The 21,241-nt window shown below is 39.1% G+C and overlaps 1 protein-coding gene across 6 annotated transcripts in view; it reads left to right on the forward strand.

Moving 5' to 3' along the window:
- Window positions 1-21,241, forward strand: part of LOC109398394 (glutamate receptor ionotropic, kainate 2) — a 95,328-nt gene that overhangs the window by 6,729 nt on the left and 67,358 nt on the right. For 4 of the 6 annotated variants that reach the window (XR_009996125.1, XM_019670740.3, XM_029854633.2 and 1 more), the window contains exon 2: window positions 18,333-18,505. Coding sequence is in view for 5 of the 6 variants with exons in the window: in XM_019670740.3 (XP_019526285.2) it covers window positions 18,333-18,505 (173 nt within the window). In the remaining variant the exon portion in view is untranslated. Of the gene's footprint in view, window positions 1-562; window positions 2,368-18,332; window positions 18,506-21,241 lie in introns of those variants that run through there. The other 2 variants (XM_062845101.1, XM_062845102.1) reach the window with 1 other exon arrangement.

The following is a 21,241-nucleotide window of genomic DNA, read 5'->3' on the forward strand; positions in this document are numbered from 1 at the left end:
AACTTTAAGCGAGATCTTTAGGTGTATTAAACATAAGTTTCCCGATCTTTTGAACAAAGAAATATACAAAATAGCGACGGAACTGTACAACACAACCATACATTCGGCAACTCAACTAACGCCCTTTGAAGTATTTTTCGGATGCAAAGATGGCGACGAAAGACCACTTGATCTCCCAAAGATACTTGAAAATAGGGACGAACTCTTTGATGAAATTATTCAAGAATTAGAAGCGCGTCAGAAAAAACAAATTGATTCTCGTAATAAAACTAGGGAGGACGACCCAATTTTTGAACCAAATCAAGACATTTTTGTAAAAACTTCCGGCATTCCTAATAAAAGAAAAGCTAAATTCAGAAAACAGAAAGTTAGGGTCAACAGGAGGAAAACAGTGATAGATTTCAGAGATATTAAGCTACACAAAGGAAATTTAAAAAGGAAAAGGAAAGCTTGAAAGATAAAAGAATCTGTCTCCTCCAATCTTGAATTGCCTAATCGAAAAAAAAAAAAAAACCCATAATCATACTAAATCCATACTAACACACTAACTTTAACTTTACAGCTAATATGTGCTTCGATCATTATATACAGCATAATTCCATACACATTGGCAGACTCATTTTTAAATGTTATAAACATAGGAAATAACCCAATTGTCGAAATCAAAATAACCAATTGTAAGATACAAACCGGAAACATAAAAATCATACACCCAGTGAAGCTAGATAGAATTGAGGAGAGCATGGAAATTATAACGAATTCATTCTATAACAAACTAACAAATACTAACAACCCCTTACACGAAGTGATCAAGTTCAGGATTAAGAAGCTATATGCAACTCTCTATGGATTGAAGCCACAGCAGGCACGTCGCCACCGACGATGGGATTCACTAGGCACCGCGTGGAAATGGATAGCTGGATCACCGGATGCGCAGGACTTACACATCATCAACTCTACCATAAACGAGCTTATTAACCAAAACAACCACCAATACAAGATAAACGACAACATCAACAACAGGATTACGCAGCTCACGATAACCGTTAACCAAATAGCTAACTCCCTCAACAGTAAAAACAAGGCAAACCTGGATGCCTTAGATGCAGTCACAACAATGTTAAACGTCGACGTCATCAACGAGCTATTGGACAACATTCAAGAAGCCATCACCCTCTCAAAGATCTCCATCAGTAACAACAAAATTCTATCTACGCGGGAAATTAACATCATCAAATCAACCCTTCAAGACCAAGGAGTACTCATCCACTTCCCAGACGAAGCACTTCAATTCGTTACCCCGAAGGTTGCTGTTAGAAACGGTGATTTACTGTACATCCTTAACGTTCCACAGCTGGAATCTACAACATCGACAATCACAAGGATCTACCCACTCATCGTGGATAATCAAATAATCAGATCATACCCAAGCCACATCATACGGCATGGTAACAAATTATTCACGACCAGAAACCCAGAAGATTTCGTCCAAAAATCAACATTCATCACAGAGTTTGAGGACGACTGTATCCAAGCCATCATATTGGGAAAACAGTCACGATGCAGTTCTATTTTCCAAAACGAAACCACCCAACAACTGGTAAACGAGAACACCCTATTAATCTCGAATGCCGTCAACCACACCTTGGAAACAAATTGCGGACCAGATACTAGAAGAATCACCGGAAATTTCATCATCAAATTCAACAACTGCACCGTCAACTTCAACGGCCAATCATTCCAAAGTTCGGAAACGTTCATCGACACCGAAGTAATCAACAATGCATTTCACAACAGTTTAATGGAATGGAGTCTTCATAAACCACACGACATAGCAGAGATCAGCAATACTGCAGTTAGTAACCGGCAAAAATTGGACCACGTATATCTGCAACAAGACAGTCTACATTTCAAACTTTGGACAACGTTCGGAGGAATTTCGATATCAACCATACTTGGATTTTGCGGTATTTGCATCATCATCAAAGTCATCGTGAAAAACATAACCAACGGACCGGGACGTTCCGTACTTGAGGAGGGTTCAGTTATGGTTGCTTCCCACCAACCAAACAAACCGAACATCGTAAACGACCAGAATAGTCAACACCATCAAGTAAGGAATCTGCAACGTCAGCAGGTGGAGCTAGAGAAGGAGCTGCAACGACTCCGCGCGCATTTCTACGAAGAACAGTCTACAGCACCGCAACCGGACACCACCACGAGGCACCACAACGCGATCCAATAGAGTGTGCATACTCAGCAAGTAGCTGGACAGGGCTCATAGGTAGTCAGGGACTCAGGATAGGTATAATAAATCAGTCTAGAGTCAGAGCTCTAAGTGTGAAGTGCAATTTTGTTTTTTTTTAAAAACCTCTATCCGCAGCCCCGTTTTATAACTAATATATATATATATATATATATATATATATATATATATATATATATATATATATATATATATACAACTCAGATTATCGTGAAACTTGGTGGGTTTGTAGTTTATCGAAAATAGTTAGACCCGTATTTTTTATTTCGTCATTAGGGTGACGAATACGGGGTCGTGGGTTCGAATCCCACCAGAACGCGTTTCGGCCTACCTCCAAGAATTGATTGCCAGCAATTCCTTCAGGGATTCTTTCACGGATTTCTCCAGAATACTTCTAATGATTTTTCCAGGCATTCCTCTAGGCATTCCTCTTGGTATATATTCAAAGAACATCTTTTAGGATTCCTCCAAGCATTCCTTATGGGATTTCACAAGAGAATTCTCTAGTAATACCTACTAGTCTTTAGAAAAATCAATAGAAGTATCACCAGAGACATTCCTGCAAGTATCCCAGCAAGAATGTCAAGAGCAATCTATAAAGGTTTTCCTGCAGGTATGACAGTAAAATTTTCTGGAGGAGTCCTAGCAGGCATTCCCGAAAGAATTATAATAGGAATCGCTTGCGGAATCCCAGCTGAAGCTCCAGGAGGAATATGGATAATGTATGTGTAATAATTTCTCGAGGAAACACCAAAGCAACTTCTGGGAGAATCGTAGAAAGAATGCCTTCAATCATCTCAAAAGTTTCAGATGAAATCATATGAAGAAACCCTAGATGATTTCCGAGAGGTATTACAGTAAAAATCTCTGGATGAGTCCTGGGGGGAATTGTTGGAAAATAAAACATTGGTTTGAGGAATCCAGCAGGAACTCTTTCAGGAAGGCCAATAGGAGCTCCTGGAGAAATCCCTTGAGAAATTTATGAGGGAATCTTGAGGGAAAATTTCTTGGATAAAAATACCTGGAGGAATCTCCGGAGGAACTTCAGGAAGAATCTTAGGAAAAATCTCTGAAGGAATTCTTAGAAGGATTCTGGGATTTATCATAGTGTAAATTTCAGCAGAAGTTTTAGGAGGAATTGCTGAAGGAAACTATGCAGGACTTTTCTAAAGAAATCCCATCAAGAATTCCTGGAGAAATCCAAAGAAAAATTCCTAGAAAAAATATCTGAATATCTAGAAAAGTCCCTGGAAGAACCGGTAGAGGTATTCTGGAGGAACTCATAGAGAACGCCCTGAAGAAATCACAGGAGGAAATGCTAAAAATTCTCACGAAGATTTGCCGGAAGTAATCCAGCAAGAATGCGAGGATAAAATCCTATAGGAATCACTAGAAGAGCTCCTGGAGGTACCAAAGTTAAAATTTCTGAGACAGGAATTGTTGGAAGAACCGCAGGAGAAGTTGGTTGAGGAAACTTTGGAGGAAGGTCATGAGGAGTAGTGCAGGTATTTCATGAGGAATTTCTGGAGTAGTGCAGGTATTTCATGAGGAATTTCTGGAAAAGTCTTTGGATAAAATCTCTGGAGGAATTCCTGGATGATTCGTTGGAGAAATCCCTGGAAGAACAACCGAAGAAATTACGGCACGAATTCCAGGAGGGTTGCCAGGTGGGATCCCAGCAAAAAAGCCATGAGAAAGCTCTAGAAGAATCTCTCAGGATTGACCCACAAATTTCTCATGGCAATCCTCCAGGAGCTCCTCTTGGCTTTCCTGAAGGAGTTCCAGCTGGGTTCGTCAAAGCGATTCCTGCTGTTGTTCTTTCAGCAATTTCTCCCAGGACTCATCCAGAAATTCTTACTGTAATACCTAATTCTTCTAGGGTTTCTCATTATAATTTCTCCTGGGGTTCCTTCAAAAACTCTTGGGATGATTCAAGGCCATCTTTCTACGTTTCTTCCAGAACTTCCTTTGGTGTTTCCTCGAGAAATTTCTCCAGAAACTTCATCCTGGGATTTCTCCGAAAATTTCCCATGGAATCCCTCCTGGAGCTCCAGCTGGGATTTAACAAGCGATTTCCACCAGAGATGGAAACACTCTCATCGTGAATCAACTCGCGAGTGTAAAAGCAACAAACGGTTTACTCACGGTGTCGAGAGTAAGCCGTATGTGAGTTTATTCACACCCGCTTGCTTCACGAGTATGAAGCAAAACAAAAACAAAAACACTCATGAATTTTTATTCGCGAAGAACAAGTGGAGATGCGGGAATTGCATTTTAGTGCGATTTTAATAGCAAAACAAGTAATTATCCATCAGATAGTAGCGTTTTATGCTTTATTGATCCTGAAAAGTTAATCTGTCGGCCGTGTAAATTCGTTTATTCACAAAATTGAAAAATGTTCAGAGCTGCTTCGCGAATCAATCACGAGTGGCTTCTGTTGTTCACGAGTAGGATAGCTTTGCGTTTGTGTTTACTCAGCTGCATTCCTCACTGTTTTCAATCACTGATTTCCACTGTGTTTCTTTCAGGATTACTCTTTATGATTCCTCCTGAATGTTTTATTGTGGTACCTGCTGGAAAACCTCTATGGATTTCTCTTGACATTCTTGCTGGGTTTCTTTCGAGTAGTCTTCCTAGGATACTTCCAGAAATGCCTCTGGTGATAATTCTAGTGATTTTTCTAAAGACTAGTTGGTATTACTAGAGAATTCTCTTGTGAAATCTCATAAGGAATGTTCGGAGGAAACCTAAAAGATGTTCTTTGAAAATATACCAAGAGGAATGCCTAGAGAAATCTCTGGATTAAACATTAGAAGTATTCTGGAGAAATCCGTGAAAGAGTCCCTGAAGGAATTGCAGGCAATCAATTCTTGGAGGTAGCCGAAACGAGTTCTTGGAGGAATCCCATGAGGAATTTCTCGAGAAATTCCAAGCCAAAATCTCTGAAGGAATTCCTGGAGGAATCGCCGAAGAAACTTCTGGAAGAATCTCAAGAAGATTGTCTTGAATAACCTCACCAAGAATTCCTGAAAAAAAAAACAATCTCGATAGAAATCCCTAGAAGAATTGCGGAAGGTATCATCTTAGGGATTTCAAGAATAATCCTAGGAGGGATTGCTGGAGGAATCTCTGCAAAAATGTCTGGTAAAACTTCAGGGATGCCTGGAAAAACCCAAGAGAAGCATATTGAAGAAATATCGGGAGGAATCCATAAAGAAATACCTAGAGAATTCACTGGAAGAATCGATAGAGGTATTCCTTGAAAACCCCATGGAAAAGGCCTTGATGAAATACCAGGAGGAAGTATTTTGGATAACACAAAACCAGCTCAGAGTGATGTATCTTGAAAAACCACGAAATTCGAGATGTCGCATGATACTGTTTCGTTCACAGTCGAAAAATGGAACCGGAACCGCTAGAATCATTTCCCGGTAATCAGTTTGTCGGTTCCAAAATGGCCACAAGTATTCCATACAACGCAAAACTAGCACATAATGGTGTATTTTGAAAACCGCGATGTTTGAAATTCCAAATGACAGTATTGCACCATTTCCAAAACTTTGCCCCGGAAATGATAAAGGAAAATCGGTAAACCGATTCCAAAATGTCCAAATGTATTCTAAATTACCAATCATCGTAATAATATTCTATAACTTTCAAAATCACGAAGTTTGAGGTGTCGCATGATTGTATTGAATCATATTCAAAAATTGACCCCGGAACCGGTTCCCCGGAACATCCGTAAAACTGGTTCCAAGGCACTTAGTGATCGGTATGGACTTCCAGACATATGTTTCTATTATTCTAGTTCATATAGGTCTAAAAACTAAACTGTTCTCATATCGAATATTAACTTTATCCAATATGGCAAATTCCAATGACTCATTTTGATTCCGGAACCAGGTGGCCGTTCCAAAAATCCCTGGAAAATCCCTAAACTTGAGGAATATCCGCTTCTTGTGTCAAAATTTGGTTGAAAAATATTGAAAAACAAAAAAGTTATAGCGAAAAGAGTGTTTTTGCAATTTTAGAGCAGCTAGTATTAAAATACATGACTCTCGATATTCAAAAAATCATATCTCATCTCTGGTTTTTTGATATGTTACACGAAATTCCCTGAACTTTCTGATAAAAATATAAAAACAGGGTACCTCTTTGGTCCCGAGACCATTGAAACGTCAAAAAACTAATATATTCGCATATTTTTTGCACAAAAACACAATTTGGCCAATTCATCGGATTTTTCTTGAAAACTAGAATTCAATAGCTTTCAAACAAAAGAAAAAGAAGTTTAAAATCGGTTAATTTGTTCAAAAGTTATGATTTTTTGAAAAATTTTAATTTTTAAAAACCTTGATTTTTAGGACCACGCTATTTGAAAATTGGTCACTCTAATTACGAATTAAAAAATACGGCTCTAATTGTTATCGATGAACTACAAACCCACCAAGTTTCACGATAATCGAAGTTGCACTGTATCGTTTTTCGATGGAATGTCTGCCCTATGAATCCTTATAAGGCTTCTTCAAGATGATTTTGAGAACTTCTCCAAAAAGCTTTGGAGGGCTTCTGCTGAAAGTTGTTGAAAGCTTCTCCTGGAAGCATCGGAGCGGTTCTATAAGAAGCTTTAGAAAGCCTCCCCACGAAAATTTGGGGAGCTTCGCCAGGAAGCTTTGAATTGCTTCTTCAGGAAGCTTCGGAAAGCTTATCTAGGATGATTTGGTGAGCCTCCTCGATCAGCTTTTTAAGGTTTTTCAAATAGGATTTGAAGAGCTTCCCTAGGAAGCTTTAGAAAGTTTCTCCAAGAAATTTTGGCAAGCTTATCCAGAAAAATTTTAGAAGCTTCTCTATGTATCTTTGGAAAGTTTGTCCAAGAAGTTGTGAAAAGCTTCTTCAGTGAGCTTTGGAAAGCCTTACATGGATGTTTTGAAAGCTTTTCCAGAGAGCTTTGGAAAGCTAATTCAGAAAGCTTTAGACGGTTTTTTTTTCTTCAAAAATCTTTGGAAAGTTTTTTTCAAAAAGCTTTGGAAAGCTTCTCCAAGTTGCTTTGGCGAGCCTCCATATGAATATTTATAAGGCTACTTCAAGATGATTTGGAGAATTTGTAGAGCTTCGTCAAGAAGCTTAGGAAAGCTTCTCATGATAGCTTTGGAAAACTTCTCCACGATGATTTGGCGAGCCTTCGCGAGCAATTTTAGAGGGCTTCTTCAAGAAGCCTTCTCCAGGAAGCTTTAGAAAGCTTCTCCAAAAAGCTTTGGAAAGCTTGTCCAGGAATATTTGGAAAGCATTTCTATGGATCTTTGGAAGGTTGTGAAAAGCTTCTTCAGAAAGGAGCTTTGGAAAGCTTCATCGGAATGCTCCTTTAGAAAGCTTCAGAAAGTTTTTTCAGTAAGCTTTGGAAAGCTTTTCCAAGTTGCTTTTGTAAACCTCCCCAAGTCTATTTATAAGGCTTTTGCAAGATGATTTGAAGAGCATCTTTAATAAGCTTTAGAGAGCTTCTCCAGGAAGTATTGAAAAAGATCTATAAAAAGCTCATCTAGAAAGCTTTGGAAATTTCTCCAGGATGATTTGGGAGCCTTGACACGATAATTATTTTTTTCCTCTAGGTGTTTTATGAAACCTCAAAGAGGCGTTGAAGAGCTTCTCCATGAATCATTGGAAAATTTCACCAAGAAGCTGTGAAAAATGTTTCTCCAGGAAATTTTCGAATGCTTTTTCTGAAAGTTTTGGAAAGCTTCTTTAGAGAGCGTAAGAGATCTTTCTTAGAAATATTTGTGGGAAGCTTTTCCAAGTAAAGTATCCTCAAGGATCATTATACGGCTTCTTCAAGATGATTTGGGTTTTATTTTATTTCTTTGTATTCATGAATTTAACTTAGAGCAAATTCTTCACACTCATGATTTATAGAGCATAAAAAGGTTTGGTGAGCTTCTCCTGGAGCTGTGTAAAGCTGCGGAAGGGAACTTTTTAAAGCTTATCCATGGAGCTTTGGAGAGCTTCTCCAAGAAGCTTAGGAAAGCTTTACCAAGAAGTTGTGGAAAGGCAAGATGCTTAGGAAAACTTAACTAGAATGCTTTGAAAAGCTTATCCAGGTTCATTTGATGAGCCTCACCAAAAAGCTTTTTAGGGCTTCTCCAAGAGGCTTTGAGGAGCTTCTCCAGGAAGTATTGGTAAGCTTCTTCAGGAAGCTTTGTTGAGGTTAGTTTGATTTTTTTTAAATAAGCTTTGGAAAGCGTTTTTAGAAAGCTTTGTATACTTTCTCCCTTTTGATTTGGTGAGCCTCCCTAAAAAGCTTTATAAGACTTCCAAGATGCTTTGAAGAGCTTCCCCATGAAGCTGTGAAAAGTTTCTTCAGGAAGCTTTGGAAAGTTTGTCCAGAGAAACTTTTCCAAATTTCCAAGAAATTGTTAAAAGCTTCTTCAGGAAGCTTTGGAATGCCTTCCATGAACGTTTTAGGAAGCTTCTCCGAGAAATTGTCAAATGCTTCTCCTGAACGATTTGTAAAGCATTTCCAGAAAGCTTTGGAAAGCTTCTTCACAAAGCTTTGGAAAGCTTTTTCAAGTTGCTTTGATGAGCCTCCCCAAGAAGAATTATCTTCAAGATAATTTGGAGAGCTTGTCTAGGAAGCTTTGAGAAACTTCTACCTACAGGAAGTTTTAGAAGGCTTTTGCAGGATGCTTTTTAAAACTTATCTTTTTCTTTTTAGGAAACTAAGAAAGTCATTCAAGGATGCTTTGTGAATCTAAAAAATTTTTTAATAAGAAGCTTTGAGAAAGATCTCTAAGAATTACAGAACAAAATTTAAAAACATGAGGAGGAACAAAAAAAGGTTAACAGTCAAAATAATCTAGAAAAGAACGCGGAAGGAAGGGAAACGGCTATTGAAAAAAGTAATTTGAATTCCTAAAGAACAAAACACTGAAAAATGATATAAACAATTTCCTACATCTATCCACACACTAAACACAAAAATGACACTAAATTGGCTGCATAATTGGCATGTGAAAGTGCAGACTTACACCGCACTCTATTAGCTTTCCACTCGTACAGTAGCTCCACTGAAAAAAAAAAAACACCGTTACTCATGTTATCAAACCCAAATAACCGGACAACATTTATCCGCTATTTTCCATCCAATTCGCGGTTTCATGTTCCATTTGCTTTGTGCACTACGAATTGCACAGCTTTGCATGGCCATCAACCGGCCTCCCTCGCCCAACTCGCCCCCTCATCCTTACCTCCCCGTGCTCAAAGTGAACTATTTGAACACGTATAGGACGACGACGACGACGGACGACACATATCATAAAATGCTTGTCCCTGCGCTGCGCGGCTACGCGGCAGGGACGAGCAAACACACCAGCAACGGCAGCATATGCCATATGCCACCCAGCCACCAGCGGATTTCAATAGTTTACTCCGGCTTATGGCATATCAAACGAAAACAAACAACGACGTACCTACATATCTCGGACGAGGACTTTTTTGCTCGTGTTCCCGTTCTTCGAGCGGACACGTTTATTCAAATTGTTTAAATGTGACTGAACAAAAAAAACTGAGATGGGGATTGGCAGGATTGGTCGAGGAAAAAATCGGAATGGAATAGGGGAGAAAGGTGATCAATGGGACTGGTGCTGGACAGGAACGCCTTATTTCGATTTTGGTAGGTCATTCCAAATTTTCTCAGGGAGTTCCAGGGAAGTTCCAAAGGGGCCCAAGGTGGTTCCAGGAAGTCTTAGGTGCTTCAGATGCATTTAAGGGAGTCTCAGGGATGTTCCTCAGAGGCACTTGAAGGGGTCTCAGTGGCGCTTCATGGGGTCTCAGATGAGTTTCAGAGATTCTCAAGGACGTTTTAACGGATCTCAGGATGTTTCAAAGGAATTCTTGTTGGCCCCATTAACGTTCCAGGGGATCTTAGTAGCACCTGGAGGTCTTGGGGGATTCCGGAGAGGTCCAGGAACTATCTGGGGCCAAGAAGCGACTCAAGGGCGCTCCAGATGGTCTCAGGGGCATTTTAGAGGGTCTCAGGGGTGCTATAGGGGGCCGATGGGGGGTTCACAGGGTATCTGCAAATCTCAGGAGCGTTTAGGGAGCTTCAGGGGTCCCATGGGGATTCACGGGGGGTCCAGAGGGTTGCAGGGGGTCTCGGGAACGTATCAGGAGATCTCAGGAGCCTTTCAAGGGGGTCCCATCCAAGGAGTTGCAAGGGGTACCGGGAGATTTCGGAGGCGTTCAAGGGGATCTGATGGGCATCTCATGGGTCTCAGGGGAGTTTCAGGAGGTCTTAGTGGCGCTTCAGGGGGTATGAGGGGCATTCCAGAGGGTATCAGGGGCGTGTTAGGAGCGTCTCTTGAGCACTTCAGGGGGTTTTATGGAGTGTCAGATGGCCAAGATGCACCAAGAGGTCTCATGAGGACGTTTCTAGGTGTCACACGAGATTTCAGAGGGGTTCCAACGGGTATCTGGGTCGCTTAATACTATTGAAACGCCCATGGCATAAAAAGAGGTTCCAGTAATTTCGTTTAAGCTGGAGACGTGCGAATTTATTGTTTCCTTATTTTGATAAACCCTTTCACATGTATTTTCAGACCCCAGGTATGTCTTTTTGAATATCGTGACATATTTTGTCCCAATGAGCTGATGCTCCCCGACAAGATGTTTGGCTCTCCCCTATATTCAACCGATCTGATCCAAACCGAAACCAGCAGCATCCACTCCGCTAAAGAGGAAAATTGGGAAAATGCGAACCGGCGGCAGACGAATAAAAATCGAGAATGAGAAAACTCTACCGAACGGCAGCGTTTACTCCCTGCCTGCTGCTGTTAGTAAACATCGTTTTCATTCGCAGATTTTCGCTGTTTTTCTGCATCGTCGCCGCCGCCGATGCCGCCGTATAGCGTCGAGTTTTCGGTGACGGACGGGGTAGGATCGTTAGTATTTTTTTTCCGGTCAGTGCATTTCATGCACGGGGGCCGCCACGTGACATGTTTCAGTCACACATTTTGACAAGAGCGACAGACGAGTGACGACGGGAAGATTTGGCAGGGGCGTAGTCAGCACGAGTACGGCAATTGCTGGATCGCATGTTATAAATATTAGCGCACACTGAAACGGCAATAGCCTTATCTCACAAGAAAAATATTAGAACAATCTAAGTATTTGCTAACAGAGAGATGTTCCTTATTTCAGGCATCTTTAAATAAACAAAAAAAAGAATATGTGGAAGAATGTTTGGCAGAGTTGCCGTGAATCCATGAAATCCGACTCGTTGGTGTGAATAACCCTGAATACTTACAGAAGAAGCTTTCCAAAGCTTCTTGAAAAAGTTGCTCAAAGTATTTTGAAGAAGCTTTTCAAAGCATTTTGAAGAAGCTTTTCAAAGCTTCTTGAAGAGATTCAAAACCTACAGGACAACTTCAAGAAGTTTTCCACAGCTTCATAGAAAAAAGGTTTCTAAAGTTTCCCGGAGAAGCTTTAAAAAACGACCATAAGCTTCTTGAAGGCACTTTCCAAAATCTCTAGAAGTAGCTCTGGAAACTCACAAGCTTTCTCAAGCTTCTTTAAGAAGCTTTCCAAAGCATCTTGAAAAAGCGTTCTGGAGCTGCTTGAATAAACTTCCCATAGTTTCCCGGGAAGGCTCTCCAAGCCATCTTCGAAAGGCTTTAAAAGCTTCCTACAGAAACAGTTCAAAGCTCTCCGAAGCTTCATGGGAAAACTTTCACAAGCATTCTAGAGCTGCTTTCCGAAACATTCTGGAAAAGGTTTACAAATGTTTTTGAAGAAACTATGCTAAGTTTGCTGGAGTTACTTTTCAAAGCATCCTGGCAAAGCTTTTTAATGCTTCATGGAGAAGTTGTCAAAGCTTCCTCTTGTAAAAGACTCTGCAAAGCATCTTGGAGAAGCTTTACAATGTTTCCTGTAATAGCTTTCCAAAGCTTCTCAGGCTTTTAAAAGTTTTTGGAGGAAAGTTCGGAAATTTTTTTTTACTTGCTTTTTATTTCCATTTGTATTATTTACACTACTTCTACTTTTACGCATATTGCCTACAGCAGTAGTTATCTTAAAATTGTTTGTAACATTCCTCTGTATACAATCTGATAAATTCCAACACCAAATTAGCATTTCTTAAGCACAGTAAACGCCTGCAATTCATTTCAAATTTAGATTCCAGCTAAGGTGGCCCACACTTATATTAAAAACAAAAATTTCGAAAAATGCCAAGTCTTACCTCCTGATTCAGTTGTTTTCGACTCCCAGAAGCAACGTTCAAAATTTGAGCAAAATCGGTTGAGCCCAAAGGGACACTCAAAACGCTTAAAGTTTGTATGGGAAAACTTGGCCAAAAGTATGCAGAAATTTTAAGTTTCAGAATTTTACCGCTAGGTGGCGCTGTAAGCGTTCAATAATCAAACCCTTTGGTATTATTTTAGGTGACTTTATGCCAAACAGCTTTGTCTGTGAAAAAAGTTATGCCCTAGGTAAAGTGAGGATAAACTTTATTGTTGTTTTTCGAATACATGTAAAAGAATAATATCAATAATGAAATCTCAACAGTTTGCCTGACTTTGCCTAGGGTATAACTTTTTTCACAGCCGTCGGATCACATCACGGTCTTCGACAAAGTTGTTTGACATATAGTCACCTACAATAATACCAAAGGGTTTGATTATTGAACGCTTACAGCGCCACCTAGCGACAAAATTCTAAAACTTAAAATTTCTGCATACATTTGGCCAAGTTTTCCCATACAAACTTAAAGCGTTCTGAGCGCCCCCTTAAGCTCAACCAATTTTGCTCAAATTTTGAACGTAGCTTCTGGGAATCCAAAACAACTGATTTAGGAGGTAAGATTTTGCATTTTTCGATTTTTTTGTTTTTCATATAATAGTGGGCCACCCTATTCCAGACACATTAAACCGATTTCATTTCAAAGCTCTTCTCTTCATTATAGTTATACGTGAAAGTTTTCCCGTCGCTATATCTGTTTCTTTTTTATTTTTGTCTTTCATAAAGTGGCAACAAACGCTTTCATGCCTCAACAGCTCTCCGCTCGTTTAAACGCGGGAAAGAATCAAAAGCTCCCAAAAACTTGATGGGAGAGATGAAAATTTTCTTACCACCTAAAATAACAAAAAAAAATGAGAACAAAACAAACAAAATGAGTGAAGGCTAGGATATGGTTACGTCTGCAGCACCGAACCCGAACGAGTTGAGACGAAAAGTTTTTCGGTTGTTGTCGAAAAACTCGCATAAAATTACAGCCGGCCACAGCGGGAAAACAAAAAAAAAAGCAACATGTATTTATTATAAGCGGGAAGAAGCACAGACAAACGGACCAGCTCGAAAAGAATCTAACAACACATAACTGGAACCCCATACGCTATTACTAGAAATCGAAATCACCTCTGAACCTCCATGGTTGTCATGGGATGACAGTTTGTTAGAAAAATCACGAGGAATTCTACATTCGAACTCGTATGACGCGACGTTATTGTTGCGTTTAAAAACATAGTCGATGGCAATATAGGGGAACAAAGCCCAAAATGCCAAGATGGGGTAAAATGACCCAACTCATAAAATCATTCCTGAATGGGACTTGATCATTACTATAGGTGAATGCTGTCAAGATATGTTTGCATCGAACATTCTTCTAGAAGCTACTCCACCAAACCCACGAAAAATCTTTTGATTTCCCAATGAAAATTGGCAACTTCCGGTTTTTCGTGCTGGCAATTAAGGTTTTCTGGTGATTTCATTTTCAGCCAAGTGTTCCCAACGAGATTGAGGCGCCTATGGAGACGCATGGTTGTTGATGTCTACGCTTTCCATGTTAGGGGTCATTCAAATATGACGACCATCGTTTTGCGGGGAGGGAGGTAACACTCCATTTATTGAGTATTCGAAAAAGCGGGACAGAGGGGGGGAAAAGAGTCGGAAATGCCCGAAAACTGATGGACGTAATTTTTGAATGTTTTCATGAAGTGGCATCTTACCCCATGGCAGAAGGTCTTTTTGCACCACTTCCGTTTTACGAATCAGTTTTTAAAATCGCTAAAAATAGATGAAAATGCAATAGTTTAGTGAATATTTTTGCTGAAGTATCGAGCAAATATTGTCTAGTTGCTGTTACCACTTTGAAAGCCTAACAAATGAGGCTATTTTCCATTGAAAACGATGAAAGTTTGAAAAATGGCATCTTACCCCACTTGACCCTACGAAGAAGTATTGGAAGTTGGATATCGTTGGTGGTGGTGACAACGAAACAACAGCAGAACAGAGCACTTGTTTTTGTTTGTTCTTCTGGGCGAAAAAGACGAAAGTGCAATCTTACACTACAGTTTGCCATTGAAGGATTTAAACTTTTCCGCCATTGAATGGAGAGGTGGCAACCTGAAAATTTGCTGGAGGAGAATTTTTGATTCGTTTATGGCGTTGTGATGGCAGCTTGCTCTGAAAGTTTTCGGTTTGGTGGGTGCATTGACAATGCCGTGAGGCAGACTAATAATACTCACACATAAACTGTTTTACAACTGCCGGTCCACTGACAAATCTAATTGGTACAGCGCAGAGGATTTCCCTGTATTGCACCTAGAACTCCCTCACCGGATGTTTTTTTCGCGGAGTACCTCCTGCAGTTTCAACAAAGAAATTTTCTTGGAATGTTCCCAAGGATTAATCCTAGAAACTCTACAGGAGTTTTTCTCTGGGAATTTCTCAGATGTCGTAGAATTACTCTCAAAATTCCTTTTGAATGATTTTTTTGCGATTTCTCTACAAATTTTCTGCAGGAGCTCCTTCTGGGATTTCTTCTAAAGGCTTGATCAGGACAATAAGGAAATAATATTTGTATTTGAAAATAAGTGGTAACAATGCTTTGCGTATTCAATTTTAGCTCTCAACTACATTATCTATTTCTGATTGTCATTGTCTATTGTACCGAATTGACATACTGCTTTGATGACGATGACACATCTATCACCATTCCGCTGCATGCCGTTAGAGTAACAGCGCACGGTGTCTTATACAAGATGGAGACTATCGCTAACAGTTAATCAAAAAAGGATAGAACATGGTCGATGGTTTCCAGAATTTAGCTGATCACTTACGGAATTTCCTACAATCAAGGATTCAAGGATTCTTAGGACTCATCATGGATGATTTAGTGTAAATATAATATAATTGAGAAATCCTAGGGCGCTCCAGGAGAAGATTCTAGAGAATAGCTCTGACAAAAGCTTTGAAGGATTTTGAAGTGGCATCTTTGGAAGTATTCATAAAGAAAACCTCAGGGAACTTGCTTAAAGATTCTTTAGAGTAATCCATGGATACATTTTTGGAAAGCTCCTCGGAATTATTTGTGGAGGAGTTCTCGTAGTAACTCCAGTAGAAATATTAGAAGAATTTAAACAGGCATTTCCCGAGGATTTTCTGGAAGAATCTTCAAAAAACACATTGAGAGACTTTAAAAAACTCATTGAGCAAAACGAAAGAAATTTTTTTAAAAAGTTCTGTTGGGAATTCCAGAAGGAACATAAAGTCAGTCTTGCGGAGTCATCGTAAAAATTTCGGTGGGATTTTTAGAGAGACTCTTCGGGACAATATCCCTGACAAATCCCTGAAAGTTCTTCTGAAAGATCTCCTAGCGATATTTTAGAACCATGAAACAATAACCATGAAAGAACTCAAGGAAGCATTTCTAGAGGAGAAATTTTACAGAAACCATCACAGATTTTCCGTCAATGAATCCTCAGAGGTGTTTCTATGGGAATACTCAGATAAACTTCTGCAGGAACATTTTTTTTTTTTTTGAGAATATTTCGTAAAAACAGTCTGAAGGACTTCTCGGAGAAATTTCTCGAGGGATCCTCGGAGAAATTTATGGAGGATGGGATGAGATAAACTTCTCACAAAATGTTCAAGGAATCCTTGAAGGACCTCCGCAGGTGTTTCTGATGCAAATGTTTGCGGGTACTTTTTGAAGAATCCCTGAAAAAATCGTCAGTTAAATTTATGAATTTTTGTTCTTGGCGGACCTTCTGCAGGAATCCTTGACAGAATCTGCTGTAGAATTTGTGGAGTGATCCTTAACTCTTAGGTGGCCGACAGGGTACCCGGGTACCCAGCGCCCATTTGAAGAGCACGGTGTAGAAAAAAGCAAAACAATTGTCGAACACATAACGGTTGAAATAATCCTTGGAAAAAATATTGAGGCACTCTTAATGGAATTCTCGCAGAAATCCTCAAAAAAATACTGCCGGACGTAGATATTTCTGGAGGATTACAGATAAACGTCTGAAGCATTCATGGGAAAAATCATCAGATTTTAAGAAGAATCCTTGGACAAATATTCGGTAAACTTTCAAGAGTATTCTTTGAAAAACCAGCAGTAGAATTCCTGAAGAAATCCACTGAAGAAACCTTACAAGATTTTCCTAGAGGAATTCCTTGAAATACGTCTGAAGGAAACTTTGTGGAAATTGTCAAATCAATCCTGGAAAAAAAATATTGTAGGTATTATCTAGAAATTTAAAAGTTAAAAATTTAAAAATCAATTATTGAAACTTTTTTTCTGCTACTCACTACCACAAAACAAGAGTGCAACCGTATGTGGACTGTAACACAGTACAATGAATACAGTCGAGCTACGTCAAATAAACAGCTCTGTCTGTTCATTTCATAGCGGTCGTGTTAGTTATTTTAGTGATCCATTGCTAGGAAAATCTTCTTGGAATTCCCTTGAAGAAATATGAGATAAATTTCTAAAATCTTTCATTTAAAATTTCAGGAAAAATCTTGAAATAGAATTCTGAAGAATCCTTTAAGTAATATTCTACAAGATATATGGAGAAGTTTTTGTAAGAATTTTAACATTTCTCAAGTAAGCTTTGAAGGAATTCCTAAAAATGTTTCCCAAAAAATCTTCGAAAAAAAACTCGTTGAAATATCAGGAGAAATCCAGTATAATCTAAGAGAAACAGGCATTCCTGAACAAATCTGGATGAACCTGGCACTCAGCAAACATTTGGAGGAAATTCTGAAGATGTTCTGGAAGAAATTTCAGAAAATCTTTGTTGAAAAGTTAAAAAAGGTTATTCAAGACTTTTTTTTAATGATCTTCAAAAAACTAAAGGGAGAATACTCCGACAAATTTGAAAACGAAAACTGAGAAAAATATATCTCTAAGATGGTCTTCTGGTAGTGGAATAAAAGCTTACAAAAAGACACACCCAATCGAAGAGATTTTTCTGCTCTTGGTTATGCTTGGAGAATTTCAAATGTCGATGCAAAAGAAAATTCGTAAGAAAAAAAAACCTTGGATAAACCTTTTATAACACTAACAAATGGAAACTTTTTATTGAAAGTTCTCTAGAAGACTTGCTGAAATGGTGTTTGATAAATTCCCGGATGTTTTGTTTTATATTTTAGGAATGTAGGTAAAAGAAGAAATAAATTGAGGTATTCTGGAATTTCTATAAGACTCTTTTTTTAATGTATTATTATCAAGTCATTTGTTCAGCTTGTTCTTGAAAATCTTCCACTTGAATCGCATCATAATTTTGATTATATAATATTCCCTAATTCCCACGAAATGAATGTTGCCATATTTGAATTATCCCTGAACTAGAAATTGCTCAAAAATCGCTAAGGACCAAAAAATGATAGATTTTATAAAATAATTTCAAATAAACAATTTGATAAAATCGAAAAACAATTTATGGACAAAAACATCTTACTTTTTCATTTATACGAATGCGATGTATATCTGTTCCACAGCAAATATTTGCATCATAAGTATTCTATTGTAGTTAGTGAAAATATTGGTTTGTTTAGAAATGCTAAAAGGTATAACATTTTGAAACAACATTCCTGATAATAGTACAATAGCCAAATTAACTCGACAAACTATTCTCGCGAATCGGTAACACTTTTGTGGAATGAAAACATTCGACCTGTTGTTTTCCCATCAATCTACCTAGGTTTATATTTGATCGCCAAAAACAAACCCCAGCTAATTAGGTTTCGCTTTGTTGTTCACGTTGTTGTTGTTGTTGTGTTCCCATTACAGGTGGCCTGTTCGACGGAGACACCGACGATGCCATGCTTGCCTTCCAGTACGCCGTCGAAGCGGTCAACAACGAGAAGTTGGCGTATTCCAACTACAGGCTTGAAGCCCATCCTATGACGGTCAAGTATGGCGATCAGTTCGACGTGTCCAAGAAGCTGTGCCGACTTTTGAAGGTGAGTGATTTCGAATAACCGTGAATAACCATGCGCCTCCATCTTCCGTCATAACGTTGTATGGCGCTTTCGAAAATGATAAGGTAGATGAAACGACACTGTCGGATCATGAAAGAATTCAAACTTTAAATAATCCCTTTGACTTCGTTCCTATCTAATTATCCAGAGAGTAATCAAATCTTACTATGCGTGCCAAACAGATCGTAAATCTTCACAATCCATTTTCATCCTCTCCACGGAAGAACTATTCGCTACCTTCCATCCACTTGAACTAACTCATTCTATAACCTGGTCGTCATTCCGAGGCATCCTCCAATTCCTCCGCGAACAACTTAATCGCTCGTAAACTTTAACACAATAAGTACCCGATTGATGATTATTACCTGTTAAACAAACTCAACTCACCCATATTCCAGTCAGAAGCAGCGAGTATCGAGTCGGAGAGAGTAGTTTACACAATTTCACCAACGGAACGGCATGAGCGCATTAAATTTAGCTCCAAGGGAGAAATGCAACAGATAGCCGGCCACCAGTTGGAGTTGGCTGGTTGGTTATACTGGTGTCTTGTACGACCAAAATGTTCTTATTTTCCTCCTGTTCCCAAAGAGGGCAACAACAGCGAAAAAAATCCGAGCGGGAATCATCGTTCAGTCGTTCTCGAACGGAGGAAAACAATTAAAATTTTCAATTAAAATAAAAGCCAATAAACGTAAACCATAGCGCTCGCACTGCACGGTGGTATATGGCAGCTCGGCGATGAAAACCGTGTTGGGGAGAATGGTGTAAGATACACCCGCTGGCTAGGATGTGCCTACTCGTGGGAAATGGTTCTTGTTGGAATATACCGACGGACAAAAGAGAAGGTTTAAGCTAAGTAAGCACCTCAGGTCAAATAGACTGGAAGATTTATTAAAACCGTCATAAAACGAAAATACAATAATTGCTTTCATGATGGTTCTCAGAATATCTTCAAATCAAATTGAACTTCAATTTGCTGCTTGCTTGGATTTCACTTCAATTCAAGACGAAGTACATGGTTGCAGGTAGAGACAGATGCAAGCCCAGGGGTATTGATGCCAAGTATTTTAAGCTGATATTTTTTATGAAACAAAAAATCCTTAAAAGATGAAATGATGAGCTTTGTCCCAACTTCCCCTCCGATACCTAGCCCAGTTAAGCAACAGCTCCCGGCTGTCTGGAGAGTGAAATAAAAGCAAATAAAAATATCACTTTACAGTTTATCGCACCCACAACGATCCCCGGACTTTACTTACTCTGCTGTTGTTGTTGTTGCTACTGGCGCTACCAACCATAGCGGGGAGCTGGGAACGCAATATGCAATCAAATCTGTTCGCGATGATTTTTCGGGCTTCGACAGGGATATCAGGTTTCGGTGTGGTGATGGGGAGATCTTTGATTGGATTGTCAAATATAAATTTATCACATCACACTTAGATTTGGATGTTCCAGCTCAGTTTCCACTGACTTCAGCAATTTTTGTCTTTTTGTTTACTGAGTTCTCAACAGTAGATTTAACAAGGTATTAAGCCAGGTATATTTGGTAATCAATACTTACCGTTTATTAGTAAATCTATTTAACTCGTTAACTTATTTACAGAGTTTCGGCAAAAGAAACAACCGAGCGTACCGAATTCTTTCAGGAGTTTCAAATAGAATTCCTCTAAGTGATCCAATGGAAATTCCTGAGGAAGTTTCATCAGGAATTCCTTCAGGAGTTCCAAATAGAATTCCTCTAGGAGTTCCACCGATTGTTCCTATACGAGCTTCACTGGGAATTCCCACAGGAGCTTCACCTTGGAAAGTCCCACTAACAGTTTCATCGAAAATTCCTATAAATGTTCCATTGGGTTTCCAGGACGAATGCCGTTCAGAGTGATCGTACCACTGTTCTCCGCATAACTCAAGAGAACAGCCTATGATTTGAAGAAGAAATAATCTCTGGAAAAGCTTGATAGGTTCAACGCCAACTAATCTCTGAAATACAAAACTAGAAAAAATATACATTGATTGATAGAATGAAATATTAATGATGATCATATTGGCTGCTAGAAAAATATTCCTTTGAATTGTTTTGAGCATAAATCGACCAAACGGCAGGACACCGTTCCATTGGGAATTCCTCAAGCACTAGAAGCTTTGGAACTATGTAGATTCTTTTCCAATGTTCCGCCAGGAATTCCTCTCGAAAATCCAGCGAGAAATTTTACCGGGAATTCCAAGAGTTCTGACTGAAAGCAGAAGTGACAACAGAAATTCCTATAGGATCCACATCGAGTTTCGGCATGAGTACCACCGCAAACTCCAACTACATCCTGCCCAGGGGTAGTAGTATTCAATTCATCTCACTACTGTTTTCTAACCTTTCAAGACCAGGACGTTTGGCAAGAAGATCGTCTTTGTGATTGTGTTGTTCATCAATGGCCGTCTGTTACAATAAATACTGAACAGTGAGAGTATCCGCTGAACATTGGCTGGTTAATGGTGTTATTGGCTGAACATAAGAGCAGCTGAATATTGGTCTAAAGTATGGCTTGTTCAACCTCTTTACTCAGCAATGCAAAGATGGCTGAATATCAAATTGAATAGAATATTAGTCATCTGTGTAACCATCTTTGAAACATACATCAACAGGCAGAAATAATCATCTGTTGAGCAACCTTTAATCAAATAATTTTTGACAGCTGTCCACATCGCTTCTTCAGTCTCAATACAAGC

This window comes from Aedes albopictus, chromosome 1, assembly GCF_035046485.1.
Source record: "Aedes albopictus strain Foshan chromosome 1, AalbF5, whole genome shotgun sequence".
In the NCBI taxonomy this organism is placed as follows: domain Eukaryota; kingdom Metazoa; phylum Arthropoda; class Insecta; order Diptera; family Culicidae; genus Aedes; species Aedes albopictus.